Here is an 18889-nt window from a genome sequence, read left to right on the forward strand (position 1 = left end):
ATTTATTTCTTACTGGTATTAGGGAATACAAGGAAAAGAAATGTGAAAATGGTAAGCATTTCCCTAAGTGGATTTGCCTGGGGTTTGGTTATGTACCCTACCAAAAATGAAAGCAGGTTGCTTGCTAAACTGAATTAGAGCAAAAGTCAACTCAAGCATCTTTGGGGATGTTGTCGTCATGCTGGGGTAGCTGAATAAATCTCCAAAGATAAAGATAAAACAGCTGAGCTGAGCTGTTTTAGGGAATCCTTCTATGGAGAGCTGATGAACATGACTAATGAAGAGTAAAGATAGAAAGGGAAGGTGGCATTTTGCCACATGCGTATTTATACATTTGCCCATCTTGTGAGAACTTTTTATCTATACTGTCATACACATTTGTTTCACCAAAATTGTGATGTTTCAAGCCATCTTTAAAGTCTTGGGGATAGAAAATGAAATAAGAAGGGCAAGATGATTTCTGTCTTCATCTTTCCGCTGCTGTAACAAAATATCTGAGGCAGCATAATTTATAAAGAACAGAGGTTTATTTTCCAGTCTGGAGTTTGAAAAGTCTGAGATCAAGGCAAGTTTGTTGTCTGAAGAGAGCTGCTCTCTTCATAGATGAGACCTTGTTGCTGCATACTCAAGAGAATATGTACACCAAGTCCTCACATTGCAGAGGGAACAGAAGGATGAAAGGTGGGGTGAAAGGACCTTATGTAAATCATAAAGCAATTCAAATCATAGGAACATCAAAGAAGTAGGGATAAATTTTTGATGGAAACTTATCTGTAAAGTAAATTATCCTAAATCATATTATTGAAGCCAATTTATTTCCTCTTTCTCAGCCTAAAGTTAGTGATATTAGTATTAGTATAGGATTAATGTATAATTTAATGCATATGTAATTCAATACACAAACATGTTGGCTTTTAATATTAAGTATTTTAGTGCATTTTAAAATGTATCACATCATGAACTATACTGTTGACTAACATGATATAATACTGAACTAAAATTAAGTAAAGCTCACTTTTTAGTCATTTCACACTTTAATGGAATTTTTAAAGTGCAGATTATATTCTACTGTAAAACGATAAATCTTACATGTTACACAGGAAGTCAATAACATGATAAACTATTGCTCTCTAAGTCCAAAGTTCCTGCATTGTGTTATTTTAATAAAGGTATTATTTAATAAAGGTAATTTTTCCTTTGGAAAAAAATAATCTGGCAGTGGCAGTTCCCTGCACAACTGTCCTTGATTCTGTGGAAATGCTTCCTGCTTTAGCTCAGTCTTTCCTCATTGAGGAGACCAAACCAATCTAATAAGGCCTTGGATTGGGACATAATTTCTGATCACAGGATATTTTATAGGAAGGGGGATTGCCTCTGGTTAAAATTTTATGGTAATGACAATTATTGGATGTAGTCATAACTGTTAATATCAAAACTCAGATATTGCCATTCGTTTCTGGAAAGAAATAATCATGGGTTTTTGTCCATTGAGAATCAAGCTGTGGAACTCAGCCCACAGTCAATGCAAGAAGTAACTCATACACTGACACCTTATTAAAATCCAGAATCGATGTTCCAGGTACCCCAAGTAGAAGCAGAGTGAAAGATGATTAAGAACAATGATTGCAGATGATTAGAAACCCAGAATCGGACTGTTTTATTCAGCTTTTTCACTGCTGTGACTAAAAGATCTGACCAGAACAATTTTAGAGGGAAGTTTCTTCGGGGGCTCACAGTTTCAGAGGTCTTAGTCCATAGAAGGCTGGCTCCATTCCTCCAGGCTCATGTTGAGGCAGAACATCATGGTAGAAGAGTGTGGCAGAGGGAAGCAGCTTGCATCATCAAAAATCAGAGGCCAGGCGTGGGGGGAAAAAGAGAGAGAGTCCACTCTCCAGCCAGGCCCGCAATGAACCACTTCCTCCAGCCACACCCCACCTGCCTCCAGCTACTACTCAGTTAATCTCCTCAGAGATTAATTCACTGATTGGGTTAAGACTCTCACAACCCAATCATTTCTCCTCTGAACCTTCTTGCATTATCTCACATGTGAGCTTTTGGGGGACACCTCACAACCAAGCCATAACACACTAGGTCTCAATTGTGGCTTTTGCTTTTACCAGCTACCTGGATTAAGTTAGCTATTGTGTGCCACAATTTCCTCACATGTAAAATGGAGATAATATCCATCTTGCAGGAATGTCGTGAACATTGAAAGAAAACCTTTAAAACAGGAATGCAACAGTACACCTTTGAGCAGTGATGCTGATGATTAAGTGAGATATTTAGCCCACTTCTGGCACATTGTCAGCCCTCAATAGATGCTAGCTATTGCTATAATTTTTCATTACTCTTACTTGATTCTAATTATTCATCATATAATCATGTTTCTCTGGAATGCTTTCCTTCTCCTTTAGGCTATTTCATAAGTGTCTCCTATTTCTCCTTAAGATTTTTTATTAAATATCTCTAAGAACAAAAAGCATATCCCAGCTAATTCGTCACATTGTTCAATTTTTCAGCCTGCGTGAGTCCATTTTTCACCCTCGAAATTGTTTCAACCTCATCATGTCATTTATACATTCATTATATTCAACATTCATTGTATACACCCAGTGGGCCTCTCTCTGTTTCTTGGTACCAAGGAAACAACAGTAAAAAGAAAAGAAAAGAAAAAAAAAAAAAAAAAAAAAAACAGTATTTAGCCATATGAAGTTTATATTTCAGTGATGGAGACAGATAATGAATGGATAAAAATAAAGCATGTACCCCATTTATGTACAATGAATCAAAATGCAGTCTGTAAAAATAATTTTAAAAAAAAGCTTGCAGAAGAACAAAACAGTTTACAGGGGTGGGGGGATAGGAGGAGGATAGTGATGACCCTAGATAGGAAGGCCAGGGAAAGATTTTCTGAATCAAGCACTGAAGGAGACACCTTGGTGAATTTGGAGTGATATTGGCAAATATCTAGGGGAGGCATCTTAGGCAGACCAAGGAACAGTTGCCAGGATTCTGGACAGGCAAAGCAAACAACGGCTAAATTTTGGCAGAGCAAATAGCAGGGAGTGTGGCAGAGGTGGGTTGAAAGGCAGCAGGGCCTCTCGTCTGGCAAAAGGTTGGAAGCCACAGAAGGGAGTCTGGATTTCACTTTCGGTGGAGACATCTGTGCAGGAGTGAGTGACTTCATCTGTTTTCATGTTAAAAATTGAATGGAGGAGATGAGAAAGGAGTCTGATGGAGTAGTGTAATCCAGAGATAGCTTAGGTTTCCATGGTAATTTTGGAGGAGCTGAGGACTGTAGAATTCAGGATACCTTTGGAAGAAAGGAGCACAACAGGCAACTGAGTGTGGGATGGGAGAAAAGCTAGCAGTCACATTTACTATTGAGTTTGGGCTTCAGAAAGTAGATGGGGGGCAGCCCTATTTATTGGGATCAGAAAACTGAGGAAGAAGGTGATTTTGAGGGTGTGTGGGGAGGGGTGGTATGTTCGGAAAATCAGGAATTATTTTTTAACATATTAGGTTTGACCGTTAAATGTATGTTGGTTTGATTTAATTAGACTCCAAGCTCAAAACAAGAACTTTGAAATTCTTTGAACATAAAAATAAAAGAAAATACCTCACATCAGGCCTTTGCTACTACAGTGGAGCACTTAGCTTCAAATAGTGGCAAAGCTGAACAGTGGTTGGAAAAACATGGGGGAACTCCACATATACCACAGGATATACGCATTGCCAGGCACAGAAGATGCTCAAATATTTGTCCGCCATAGAGAAGCCCCTTCTTGGAAGTCCTCCTGTCAGGCCCAGGAAGTGTAATTTAATGTGACTGATACCAGAAAGGAGCATCCACTAAAAGAAAGCCTCATATCTGCAGCCCAGTCTTCCAACTGCCAAGATTTTCCAAGAAATCCATCCAGTAGGGGCAAATCAATGCCAGGGTGAGTATGAGCCCAGAGCCAGCTTGTTTTCTAATGTGTACTTTGTCTGTGTTCATTAAATAGGAGATTGAATTCTAATGGGATGTCAGTATAGGGATGATCCACAGGTTGATTTTCTATGACTGCATCAGAATTTTATAGACAGAAGCCTGTTTTAGGGTCAAGAGAAGGCCACAGAATTAATAAGGAAATCATCTTTTGGCTTTCAATATCCCTTTCCTTTACTTCTTTCATATCTTGGGGATCTTTGATCTTCCATTAATTAAGGGCACCAAAATGTAAAACATTTACCTAGTGTTCTAAAGCATACAGCTAAATTCATAGAGAACTTTGAGATGGCAGCTTCTAATCATTGAAATTTACAGAGGATAAACGTGGGGACCAGAGTGTTTAAGGACAGTCACAGGGTGAATCAATAAAATGGTGGGATCACTACCCCTCTGTCAAGATTCCTGGTTCACCAGTGACATTATACAGCAGGCCTGAAATAATCACAGTTCTCTTCCTGCAATAGAAAGAGCATTAAGCAAATAAGAAAAAGGCCTGGTTTCTAAACTAAAATACTCTGTACTTTTAACATGTATTTTTGAGGAAATCACTTGCCCTTTCTGATTCTCACTTTATTCTTATAAAATAAGGATCATACTCTATGTCTTAATTTCCTAGGCTGCCCTAACAAAGTGCCACAAACTCGTTGGCTTAAAACAATGGAAATACATTTTCTCACTACTCTTGAGCCTTAGAATCTGGAATTCAAGGGTCTGTGGGGCCACGGTCCCTCTAGGAAAAAAGCCTTCCTTGCCCTTCCTGGCTTCTGGTGGATGCTGGCAATCCTTGCGTTTCTTGCCCTGTATCTGTATTCCTCCACACTCGGTCTACAGCTTCACATGACCTTCTCTTCTCTGCATCTAGGCCCTGTGTGTCTGCTCCTCTTCTATAAAAACACCAGTCACACTGTATTTAGGGGGCACCTTAATCCAGTATGACTTCATCTGTGCTAATTGTATCTGCAAAGACCTAATTCTGAATAAGTCCAAATTCTGAGGTTCCACGAGTACCTGAATACCCACGAGTACCTGTTCAACCCTTTATACTACCCTATTGATATCGATGTAGATGTATGGATGCTATGAATTTTTAGTAAGAGTCCCTATAGTCTGAGCAGTAAGCAATTATTTAGTTAAGGAATGACCTTTTTCACTTTAAAATCAGTTTGGTCATTTTCTCTCAAGCAAGAAAGAAATATTGATGTTAAGTGGCATTCCTGTTTTTAAAATCATATCTGATACTCTTCTACTTTTTCCCTTCCTTCAGAACTCTAACCCTGCCCTATAGGCTGTGGGACATGGCACTCTGAACAGTAAGGAGTGCAGACTACTGGGACTGCTTGAGTCCATAGGTACAGTTACTGAAGCTGCCAGTGGATCTGTAACTACACGAACCACAGAACCACACACTTTTATTTCCACTGTTCGACCTTCAGTTGATGAAAGTCCCTGCAATCATTTCCTCCCAGACACAGATACCACTATCTGGACGCAGATTTCAACAGTTATGGTCCGAAATAGTAATTACATATCATTACCTTAAAATCTGTCAACTTCGGCCCGTGGCAAGTCTCTGTACCTATAAAATATTCTTTGAGTAAAAATTCTGGCCCAACCCAACTCCAACAGTTTACATGACAGAATTAAATGTGACAAAACTAATGGTGTCAGGGATGGGGTTTGAACCTAGCATAACATTCCTGGCACAGTGTGTGTGTGTGTGTGTGTGTGTGGGCGCGCGCGCACAAACTGAGTTAACCATGATAATTTGGGGGAAAGGCACAAAAAGCAAACATTAACTACATTTTAACAATAGTTCTTTAATGAGTTAAAGTTTTCATCAGTTCACCATTATTAGAAATGAATTCAGAGAATATAGCTATGATAACATTATTTTTGAAATTCCAACATAGTGAGAATAAGCCAATGTGGGTGAGTTATACTAAGCTCAGGAACATCATTCTAAGTACCTAATTTCTACTCTCAGTTATAAATCACCTCCTTGATCTTGACCTTCAGCTGACTGTCTTGATTCCAATCCCTCTCTTATTGCCTTATAGTAAAATAAAAACACTCACTACTTCCATTTTTCTAATTAATTTGTAGTTCAGTTCCAGTTCTTCCCAAAAATGCTTAGGACTCTCAGAAATGAGTTTCTCTCACTTCCAGTGGTATGTTTCATCATTTAATATCATATGTAAATACAAATAACAATATGAGAATTTAATATCTCACTGACATTTTAGATTATGCCACAGTGTTTAAACTTAGAAGCTTGTTTAATATGACCACTTTATAATGTGCTTTTATGTCCTCAATGTTCTTATAGTATTTTGTCAACTTCTTTATAAGTTTTGAGTTACCCCCCCTGCCATTCCCATTCAAAAGGTTTTGGATCATGCTACTATGGTTGTCCATACCTGCAAAGTTCTGGAAGGCAGCCACTAATCACAAGTGGCTATTGAGTACTTGAAATGTGACTGGCCTGAAGTGATGTGTGCTACAAGTGTAAAATCCAGCATGTTAAAGATTGTGAAAGAATAATATAATATTTTTAAGATTTTATATTCATTATGTTTTGAAATAATGTTTCAGATGAATTGAGTTCAATGTTATTAAAATAAATTATATTAATTTTTATCTTTCAAAAATGTGCCTACTTGAAAATTTCAAGTTGCACATAAATAGTCATAGTTCACATGATATTAGATGGTGGTGGCTGAAATGTGTAACTTTGTGTTTTATGTCAACCAGGAAGTCAAGAAGGTGGCCAGTCTTTCATTAAGTTGAATTTCAGAGTTATTGCAAGGCTGTTTTTTAGTTTGACCAATCTCAAATAATTATTTCTGAAAGAAGTATCTCATTCACATTTAACTATTATTTTCCTTACTTTATAATTTTCAACATCATAACTAAGAGCCTTTGAACATGAATTAAAGTGATTTATTTATAATTGATCTGACACTTTATAGCACTAATGGAAATAAAAGAAAATGAGGTGGAGTTGGGGAAAGGAATGGGATATTTTGCTCTGTAGCAGCACACCCGTGGTCCTATGCTCAGTTTTACCTATAGTCTCTCTCCAACTTCTATGATTTACTGCTGAAGTCTGTCTTCTGGCTGCTATCTCTGAACAAACCCAAGTCTTCCAAGTGGTTAATAAACTTCTTATCTTTTGAATACTGAAAATAAAATAAACTTAATCCTCAGTGTGGTTCAGTCAGCAGACCGGGAGCCTTTTAGATGCTTTGTAGAGATATAGAACTACTGGGTTTTCTGCCCTCTGTGATTATCAATCTTTCTCTGGCATGCATGTATGTGGAAGGGCATTAAAAGTGCTTCTCACTGATAAATGTCAAGGGAATCACAAAGTGAATATTAATTTCAAAATTGTCAAGGTCAGATGTGCACCCAGGTTCATTGTTATTGGAATTTTTATTGTTGCTGCTGTTAGGAAAGGTATTTAATCTTGACCTGTCCCCTGCCCCCATCCCCAAATGTCAAGAAAGTAAGTGAGCAGATTTTTTTAATATGCATATACATTGCTGAGAAATACATTGCCTTAGTACAGTCTGATCTGTTAATTGAGACAATTATTTTGAATGCTGCAAAAAGGATCAAGGTGTCAATTTAAAGGAGCTAAGTTGAAGCAGAATAAACAGATAATCACAAGATCTGGAAACTAGGGTGATGTTCCTGAAAAGCAGCTGACTATATATGGGAAAATGCAAGAGAACACTTTTGCTGAAGAAATAAATAAAGAAAGTACACGTCTTGATGAAGACATTCCTGGAAGCAGAGTGTAAAATTAACTAGCTGGGAGTCCAAGAAATTAAAAGAGAAGGAAAAGATGGAGAAAAACACGAGGTCATGACGATTTATATGGGGATAAAGAGCCAGCTGGACCCGTCTGTATATAGTCAAGCACTGTAGATCCCATGTGGTGCTGAAGCTGTGATAGCCACCCACCCACGTGGCTGGACCCCACACACCTGCTCAGTTTAGTTTCTCCAAGAGCTTCCCATTTCAGAAAACACCACCAAAATACCCCAGCTGGGCAAATCAGCACAGTAGTTTTCATGCTCACTGCTGACTCGCCTTCACTCTTCCAACCTCCAGCCCCCCGCCTGTTGACTTTACCTTCCACACGTCCGTGTCCTAGATGCATCCCCTTCTCTGCCTCTCCATCTGATTCTACCTCACTGTCATTCTGATTCAAGCCGTGCACCTTTCATGTGGATTACTGAGTGATGTCCCAGCGTCCCTTTTGCCCCTTAAGTTCATTCTTTCTATAGCAGAGTGCAAAAATGCCTAAGCCCCCCCCCCCCCAATTTATCTCTGATTCTTAAAATAAAACATCAGCATCCTCCCAAGACCTTGAAGGACTGGTCTGGCCTCTGGAAATATCTCCTACTTCATTTGGACTCCTCTCCTCCTGGCTCCTTATGGTCCTATTGCCTTTGATGGTGAGTTCTATGGACGTTTCTCCCTTCAGTTTTCATAGTGTCTGGCCAGCTAAACATTAGTTAATATTTACTGAGCATTTCATTTGTGCCAGTCACCATTCATAAATTATTGATTATGAATCTTCACAACAGACCTAACCAGCTAGAAATTCATATAGACCCCATTTTTTTAAAGATCAGGAAATTTCAGTTCAAAGATGTTGAGTAGCTTGACCTTGGCCACACAGCCTGAGTGAAGGTTCTGAATTTGAACACAGGGTATCTGGAGCATACATTCTTGACTACTGGTCTCTGTTACTGAAGACTTGCTGGATGAGATTTGCTGGCATTTCCTGAGTCAGAGTAGCCCAGAACTCTGACTTCTGTGAAATCTGTATAGGGGAATAGAGTTCTAAATTTCTTCCTTAATTTATAGTCCTTCCCCAAAGAGCCAGTTTACCCAAGGCAGTTGCTTATCTTTTAAGGCCTGGAAATAGATAAACAATAAATTTCTTCCCCAAAGAGATGGTATCTTTTAAGGTAAGATCGTTTTGCTGTTATGTAGAAAAATCTGCTCACTTGACTGTCTACAGAAGATTGCTGCTTCCTTCTCTAGTAAATAGCAGCAGGGCTCTTTTATAAAAGCAATCTATACATGTCATTTATTGCTCTATTAAAACTACAAACATCAGATATTGATTCTTCCTATACTGACCATAGTACAAGCCAACTTCAAAAGAGGTTGCTGGGATTTAGTTACATTATCACCATGGGAAACACTCTGGCTTCTGCATGAACTGATGACACAAGTTTCTCTGATGCATATCTATTTATAGACAACTGAGATTTTTGTGTGAAGAAATGCTGTCTTGACGTACACATGAGTCTCAAATCAGTGGGAACTAAGTGAGAGACAAGCAAATGCCCTTCCTGGGCCCTTCTGTTTGCGACTCTTCTGTAAGAATTAAACATCAATGTATTGTCTGCATATTATGGAAATAAAACAACAAAAGTAACACCATGAGGGTTATTTATGAGGAGGTGCAGAGTCTCAACATGCATTTGTGATGACACTTCAGGAAACTCTGGGCTCTTTCATAAAGCATTCTTTTGGCCAGGTTTGGTTTATAAACATCATTCTGGTTAGGACTCACGGTACACCTGTAGGCATCTGTGCAAAACAGGGTTTCTCATCTCCCTGCTTCATCTCTTTATGTTCTTCAAACAATCCTGAGAATTAAGACAAGAATTCTAGTTCTTCTAAGTGTCTGTGGAGAGAATAAAACTTTGGAGAAATTTATGGAACTTGATTTTAACAACACTATTATCTACATATTATGTTGAACACTTTGTTTCAATATTTTTCTCAGAAATTCAGAATTTCTATATCATGGAGCTATTATAATTTCCTATGATTCTTATAATAACTCTGTGATATAGAAATTCTGAATTCCTAAGAAAATCTTGTTCAGAGTTGATATTGGGAGAATTTTTGAACTTTAAGTATCATAAGAGATACTACCTTTTCCTGAGATTGGTAGAACATTATTTGATTTGCTGAAGGGCCTCGACAAAATAGAAAAGCAATTTAATGATAATCCCATGATTTGAGGGAAATGGCTTGCTTCCTTTTTGTGAGATTCCCTGCACAAACATTAATTTAGTTCATGTTGGAATTATTCTCATTATGTTTACTTGAAGTCTTCATCATGAAGCCTTCCCTGTTTTTCTCTCTGTTCACTAACTTGTAAGTTCTGTTCTCCAAAGGCCAATATCAAAACCATTAACCACTAAATTCATTCATATCTATATTTTCTGACTCATTGGATTCATCCTACATTCTTAAACAACTCTGTCCCTTTTCTCATTAGTGAAATTCCTCAGTGTTCTTCAAGAAGTGTTTGGAACTGAAGGTTCCCATTACCATTCCGGATTTCAGTATATTTGATGACAGACATATTTCTGAAATTCCTATGTACTTAATCGCCTGCTCTTAGCCTTGTTTATCTAAGGTCTGTTATTCCTCTTTAGTTTTTTTTTTTTTTTTGTGTGTGTGTGTTCTCTGTCTTAATAAATTCCTTGAAAATTTCTAACATAATAAGATATGTCAGAGTGCTGGAGAAAGCACTGAATGCTAAGCACATGCAAAATATAATCAGACTTTAAAATCAGCTGCTTCTTTTATCTAAACTTTTCAATCACGATGGAGAGTAACCAGATCCATGCTATTTTGGGAAAAAAACATCTTTTTAAATGAGATCAGGTTTATATGACATCAAGCCTTCACTAATATGTAATATATAATGTTAAGCATATTTGGCTAGAACTTTGTTTTTATCTTCAATGTTTAGTATTTTAGGTGATTTTTCTAGGTCATAAAAACATTGGCCTTAGACATTGCTTAGAAATCTCCAGTTTAAATCACTTGAGATCTCAGCTGCAAAGTCAGGAATCTGCACTAAAATTTGTGTTTCTAGAGATTGATTGACTTTGTTTTACAAAGTGAAATTCAAAATGCTTTACATACTTTACCAAGATACACTATTGCCAGGTTTGTATTAATTAAAAATCTTAGTTACTGCCCTAAAAGAACCTCATCTTGTGGTCAACTCCTGAAATCATTTTTAGTACCTAAACACTTCAAGTTCTGCATTGAATCATAAGAAATCCACTTTCAGGTCTAAATTTTTTTCCAGGAACTACTTTTATTAGACTGTCAGAAATACCCATCACTTAATATATTCATATATATATATATATATATATATATATGTGTGTGTGTGTGTGTGTGTGTGTATATAAGTAATATATAAATTATATATATCATATATATTATATGTGTTTTTCTGTATCTAGATCTATTCCTTACATGTTTATACACACATATACACACAGTAGCACAGTGGAGTGCGTCATGAGTGAGCAGAGAGTGCCTATTAAAACTGAAAGCAAAATGAACAGGTAATAACTGCTTTCTCCAGTGAAACCTTGTCAGACTCCTGTGGTTTCATATTAGAAACCTACCCCATAGTTTTTGCTTCTTCCTTGCCAAATTACTGTCATATCTCCTAACTATGTATATAGTTCATTCAAGAAGGGGTTTCATTATGTTAATAATTACATTGCCTGCAGGCTTTTTGATGTTGCATTCCCCATACAGAATAGAAGCAGATTTCATAGAAATATCATTAAAGCTGTTAACTACAGGAGAAAAAATCAAGGAGGCAATCAAAGCATGCACTTTATTATCAATAAATGCAAGTAGTTTCATAAATGACTCACATTTGAAACATGTTCATTGAGGAATTCGTTGGCTATAGAAGCTGTTGCTTAAAGGAAGAGAGCTTTGTGATGTGAATCCATTTGGATCACTTCAGATAATTACTTAGATTTGTTGTTATCCATCTTTTCAAATAGGCTCAAGAAGAATTTTTAAATTAGTAAACTGATAAAGAAATAGAATTATTCTCAGGATTCTGAGTTGAGGGCATCTAAGTTATAGGTCACTATTTGAATGACATTACATGTGACATTTTTATTTTTCAAATTCACTTACTTCGGTCCTTAAAAAAACATGACTGTTAATTTTATGATTTAGGGACATTAGAACTCATTGAACTACATAGTCATTTTAAAAAAACTTTAAATATTCAAATGTTCAACTACATATCCTCTGACACTAACATTTGTCTTCATTTTGAACTTCCAGCTGAGAAATATCAGTATAATGGCTAAGAGGCATCAGATCAGCCTCATTCCATATTATTAAGACAGCAGCATGCCTTGATTTTTCTACAGCTTTTTTCTTTGAAATCCTTATATTCACATTCATATTTTGAAGAAGGGATTACTTAAACTCTTAAGAAACATATATTTGATCAATCATAATTTAGGTCTTTCAAAGTCAGGCAGATGAGCAGGTAAATAGATAGGTATTTGAATAGAAACAAAGGAAAAAAGAGAAAGAAAGAAAGAAAAAGAGAGGAAGAGGGAGAGAGGAAGGAAGGAAGGAAAGAAGGATGGATGAATTAATTTATGTGTTAGGACTTCTCAATCTCTAGGAGTCATATATCTTATAAAACATAAAATATTTAGTAAATTATACCAGATGAATTCAAATGCCTTTGAAATACTCATGATATGAAAATTGAAAGAGAAATCTAGTTTTACAAACATATTTCAGCTTTGAAAACACTAACATTTGATTAAATGCTATAGATGTCTCTTTAAAATAAAACCATTGCCATAGTTCCTATGATAGTATCAATAGCAATCACTACAAGTAATTCAATGATACTCACTGATTTTCAGAACCAAAAGAAAGCAGAGATATTATCTAATTCATTAGGAGTCAGAACTTTGGGGATCATAGGCATCAATGATAGAAACTGTGGCCCACATACCTCCAAAAATATATATATTTCATTTCTAAAAATTGCATACAACATCAGAGGGGTCATAGACTTCTTGGTAGGGACAGATCCCTCTCACAGGTAGATTTAAGAATGTCAGACTTCCCGTCATCTGTAATTATTCAACTGTAGCTCATTAAATCAAGGTAGTTTCCCTTCTTTCTCTTGCATATGCACACACACACACAGAGTCTTCCATATGAGTATGTGATTATCCATGTTGCATTAAAGATTTGACTAGCTTTTTTTTTTTTCCTTGCTACTGGGAATTGAAACCAACAGTGCTTTCTTTACCAACAGACTACACCCCAGTCCTTTTAACATTTTTTTATATTGAGTCAGAGTTTCACTAAGTTGCTGAGGCTGCCCTCAAATTGCAATCCTCCTGCTTCAGTCTCCCAAGTTGCTAAGATTACCGGCATGTGCCACCATGCCTGTAGCTGACTTTTATATAAAATCACTCAGGTTTATATGCAACAAGATTTCATTATAATGTGCCTTGTTATCCTATAAATTTATGTATAGTCAGAAATTACTACTCTCAGTGCAAATACTGACATGTAATATATCTCATTTAATCCAACATAACTATTTAATTTGTTCTTAGATACAGGTGTTATAATGAATTTGTACTGTAATGCAATATTGAAATTTTAAAAGGTGGTTGGCTAATCTGACATTGATTGATGAGTTACTTGCATAGATTCTGCAAGTATCTATTCTGAAATCTTTCCATTCTTTGAAGAAACAGGTAACTTGAATGGAGATGGAGAAAAATTAGATGCAGTTTGCCACAAAATTATTGTCCAACGAGGAGATCAGTGGAGACTATTAAAAACATCTTGAAAATGATGAGCGGTTAAGCCCATTAAGTTTCTTGACTGACATACTAAAATGTAATGAAATGGAGGGCTAGAGCTGTTAACTGTATTGATTTCACATCTAATTCCCATTCGTGAACATTTTTGAGTATGCCTTTTTATTCTCTTGATTGCAACTCATATGCTTATAACATATTACATATGTAAACCTATATAAATTAAACATAATTTATGGATATGACTGAATAAATGCACAAATATATACATGTATATATATACATATAAACCAATAATTAACATAAAATGATATACTATCCAAATATATGTCAAGGTTTTAATTCAAAGGGAAAATACTAGGGAATTCATGAATCTGAATTTGTAGCACTTTTGTGAAGAAGAATAAGCATTTAATAGCTAGTGTCAAGACTCTGTCTTGACACAGGAATGTTGTCAAGAAGAATATCCTACATGCAGGCAATATTTTGCTCTAAATCAGTAGTCTGGTGTTTTCTGAATAAAATATATGTATAACTTGATGGTAATCCATGTTTTGATATTTATATTTATTCCAACCAACATAGAATTATGGCATTTTTATTTTAATATATGAGAATACTAAACAAAATCTTCCAGTACTTTAATATCATAAAATAAATTATATATTTAAGTCAAAAGAGTTAAAGTATGGAACAATTTAATATTGAAGGGCAATCCTTTCTTAGGAATAAAAGCAACTGGAAACTTTGCTGCAGCAAAGAGAATGTCCTTGTTTGGCTGGTAACTTGTGAAAGCACTTTGGTGGCTTATGAATACTTGAACTAAATGCTCCAAAGTTTCCTTTTTATTTGCAGTGTCTATTATCTCTGTTTGAAATCCTTCTGGAAAGCCAAGCACACATTTCTTCCTAATTGTGTCCAATGACCATTAGGAAGGCGGACAAATACAATTGATGAGTAAATGTTAGAGTTGGCACTACCCATGTGAACAGAGTCCAAATTAGGGTAATAACTGCCTGATATTCTCTAATCAACCACAATTAACCACATGAATATAAAGAAATTACAAGACAGGCAAAAGGCACAAAAGCTCACATGCCTATAGAGCACGTAGGTGCCCATACCAACTTCAGTTCTAGTCTAGTGTATTGATAAAACTCTATTTTCTGACCACCTGTGATAGCAAAGCTGAATCAACAAACTCAAGAGGGTTATATATACTACTTAGTGTGTTTCAGTCTTCCGACTTTTGGTAACATGCGTAATTGTACATGAAGTCCTTCAGTTGACACAGTCATTGAATTCTTCCTGTGTAGCAATCATTGTGCATAATATCTCAGTATAGAAGACAGTTGCTCCTATTATTTGCGAAAGAAAATGGAATGTTCTGGCTATTTGCCCTGGAAAGAGAGCCAGGACCCCAAGTAGCTGTGACTAGGTTTTGGAGGGGGAGGAGGGGCGTGCCGCCTGGAGTCGCCGCCATCCCTGAGGTGTATTTTCCTCAGGACCTGATGGAAGTGATCATATGCTTGGCAAATCTGATTCCCACACCTGTCCTACTCTGAATGATTGCCTGGGAGTCCTAGGTGGGCTGTGCTCACACTCCCTCCCCCGATCATGCCCTGTTCTGCACTCTCAGCTTGTTCTTCCACATGCTCAGGTCCTTCACTCTGGGTGGATGAGCCCCCCTAGCCTCTCTCTTGGGCCACATCTGCATCCTCAGGAAACTCACAGAATAGCATGGGCACCCCCAACATTCTTCGCTTCTCTGCCAAGTCGACACATAGTTCAGGCGCAGAGTGAGGTGGAGGTGCAAGTTCACGTTTTTCTCTTTGCTCCTTGAAACTTGGACTCTATTCAATCACTTTCCATCACCTCATTTGCTTTAGTGGGCAGAATGAGCAGATATTTCCCAAACATTACCATCTGTTCCTTTCTCCCATACATCCACTAGATTGTAGTCTCCCAGTCTTCTGGGGGTGAACTTTTACCTCCTTTGAATGTGTTACATCTCACAACAGAAATGGGATTTGGGTCATTTTAAAATCTGAGTAGTTTCTCCCAGATTAAGTTATGTTTATGGCAAATAATGCTTTTTCAGTTAAGCTGTAAGAAAACAAGAAGGAATGCATCTGACTGATACTTCATATACCACTGGGTCATGCTGGTATGTTCTGTGTGAGCCAGGTTAAAATCCTGAGTCCCTCGCATTACATGTATATCTTCTGCAAGTTCCTGGAACTCAGAGCCTTCACTCCTTTCGCTATTGTTCTTCCTTAGAGGAACAACAAATTCCAAATCAGAAATACTCTCTTTGCATTTTTCTTATGAATATATAACTAATCAAAACCATACAAATTATTTGTTCTTAAAACTTGTTTAAAATACTATCTAGTTGAACAATGTTAGTGGACAGGCTTTTACTTTGCTTTGCTCTTTTTTCCCCATGAAATAAAATGACTGCTTTATTTTAATCCACTTCTAATTATATCATGTAAATTGTGACATGAGGTAATACTCCCTGGTATTCAGCATTGTCCCCCAAAGTTTCCTTTGCAGAACAGAATGTTGTCATAGAAAAATTATCCTTTCCTGGAAGAGGACTGAGGTAGGAATACTCTTGTCTGTCAAAAGTCCAACTCTTCAGGATCAAGGGTCCTCCTGTGGAGGAAAGGATACATGGAGAAGAAGGGGAAGGCAAGGCCAAACCAAGGAAAGGTGGACTGCAATGGGAGACGTGAAAACTACATACAAAGTATCTACTAAAGCTCATGTAAACATATAAACGTGAGGGTAGTAGGTCTACTCATGCACAAATGTGTCTTAGCTCTGTGCACTGAAAAGACCTAGAAGCAAAAACCTTCAAGTAGCAATTAACAACACCGATCATTCAGATTTTTGTCTTTAATGCCAATCCCCACAACCAAGAACCAAAAATCCTGGGGAAAGTGATTCCAGAGGTAGGGCAGGATCAAAATGCATCAGAAAGAAAGGAAATGCTCCACTAAATGAAGGGCCAGGTCACAGGAACAGAGGAACCCACTTACAGAGGACCTCACAAGTCAAATCTGGGACAATGTGAACACAAAATAATTATGGATGATATGGCTTGTAGACCATGAAAAGGCAGAAATCCATTAAGACAACAGATACAAAAATAGAAACATGGGCTCTTATAGTAAAAATCTGAAATTTTCTGCATCTTGAAATACCTGGAAACAAGTGTTGATTAATTGTGGACCTAGGTTATCCAATTGCATTAATAAGCAAGTTACTTATATTTGATTAAGTAGACTAATTGTTATGAGAGAAAATGGAACACTAGAAAGTAAAATTGAAAATGAATCCTGAAAATTATTTAAAGGACCAGAGTCAAGCAAGATATTAAGTTGCTGACTTAAATAATAACAATATTATAAATTATCCATACTTGTCCTGCCTATTTGAATAATAAATATAAATGAAATGTTTAAGTACTCTAATTGCATTTTCTCTTTTCCTTCTACAGTTATTAGCAATACACAAGCCAATGGTACACTGGTGGAGTGGAAAATTATTCAGATTAAGAATTTAGATTCAGAATCCCACTCTTTTCTATCATTATCTTAGTCATTTATACTTCTTGGCAATTTTCTTTAATAATAAAATAAGTAATTCAATTAATATAAGCTTTCTCTTATTTTGTAAAATTAAGTGATTCAAGATTTTGCTTATATTTTATATATTGATATTCCATATGGCTCTAAAATTGTACATTTTGCTATTTTTTTTCCTAGAACTAGAGAAGTTGCAATCTTATTTGTTTCCCAGAAGTGAACCCTTTTATCCTAATCAATTTGTTTTGTATACAGTGCAAGTTCCAGGGCCAGTAGAAAACCTGCAAGCTGTATCTACCTCACCTACCTCAATTCTAATTACCTGGGAACCCCCTGCCTATGCAAATGGTCCAGTCCAAGGTTACAGATTATTCTGCACTGAGGTGTCCACAGGGAAAGAACAGGTAGGTAAGGGCATGAGTCACACAGCTTCTGTCCACCGGGTGGCTCTCCGGCTAGAGAAGGAGAACTGCAAGCTCCTGATACAGTTCAGTGTTAAACATATTCATTGGATGGTTGTTTAGTTCTAAGGTACTTGTTATTGAAAAGTTTAAGCAATTTAATTGAATTCTGTGTGAAAAAGGCAAATAGACTGTACGCTGGGGTTCACAGAGAGGATGCCCATTTTTGGTCTGAATATGCAGTAGCCTGAGCCAGCATGCATAACCACATTTGAACGAATGCAAAGGCTTTGCACTTTACTATCTAAGGAGGGAATACATCTGGATACATGATCCTTATATCCAGTGGCCTTAGGCAGACAGCTGTTTCCATTCTTCCTTATTGGATTGTTTCTATCTTCACCATCACCCTCCTTGAATTTTGTTTCTAATTTGTTATTAACACAGATGCCTGAAAAGAGGCAGATTAGCTGTTCAGATAAAGCAAGAGCAAATAAGTCTTTGGGGGAGACAAATGGAAGTCAGCAATTCTGGTTTTTGACATCCATATGACTATTGAGATGTTTACTTCCAGATCATCAGCTTCATGTGGAGAACATACACAGATAAGGGGAGAACTAAATAGCAAAGTGACCTCAGAATCTGAGAGTTCTCTGTTTTGTGAAGGCTACTAACCATGAGGTCGCCTTCATTCTTCCACATAAACTGCATTCACAGTAGTTTTACTTAAATCCTGAAACTGAGCTAGGGCTATAGCTCAGTGATAGAGGGCCTGCCTAGCTAAAGCTAGTACCTCAAAAGAGAGGCAGGAGCAGGGAGAGAGGGAGACAGGGAGACAGCTGACACAGTTCAGAGTGTCAAGAGCCAAGTTCCACGATAAAGAGCACTCCATGAGCTGCTCCTATATAATCCTATCTTTATTCTTATTCTTATTTTGCACCAGGGAATAGACCCACAGATGTGGAGTGCTTAACCTTTGAACCATATCCCCAGCCCTTTCTATTTATTTATTTATTTTATTTTGAGACAGAGTCTTGCTGCCTTGCTTAGGGCCTCCCTAAGTTGTTGAGGCTGAACTTGTGCTTGCAATTTTCCTGCTTCAGCCTGCAGAGTCCCTGAGGTTACAGACATGCACCACCACATCCAGCTCCCCTGGCATTCTTAACTCTTATTTTTCAACTACCTGTTTGACCTAACTTTCTATATATCTCAGTCCTCAGGTATTCATTT

At 37.0% G+C, this 18889-nt stretch overlaps 1 protein-coding gene across 2 annotated transcripts in view; it reads left to right on the top strand.

The window, feature by feature from the left end:
* DCC (DCC netrin 1 receptor) overlaps positions 1-18889 on the top strand; it is a 1229995-nt gene that overhangs the window by 812625 nt on the left and 398481 nt on the right. For both annotated transcript variants that reach the window (XM_079109018.1, XM_079109019.1), the window contains exon 10: positions 17514-17662. In XM_079109018.1, the coding sequence (XP_078965144.1) occupies positions 17514-17662 (149 nt within the window). The remainder of the gene's footprint in view (positions 1-17513; positions 17663-18889) is intronic.

The sequence above is a fragment of the Sciurus vulgaris genome, assembly GCF_902686455.1.
Source record: "Sciurus vulgaris genome assembly, chromosome: 13".
Taxonomy (NCBI): domain Eukaryota; kingdom Metazoa; phylum Chordata; class Mammalia; order Rodentia; family Sciuridae; genus Sciurus; species Sciurus vulgaris.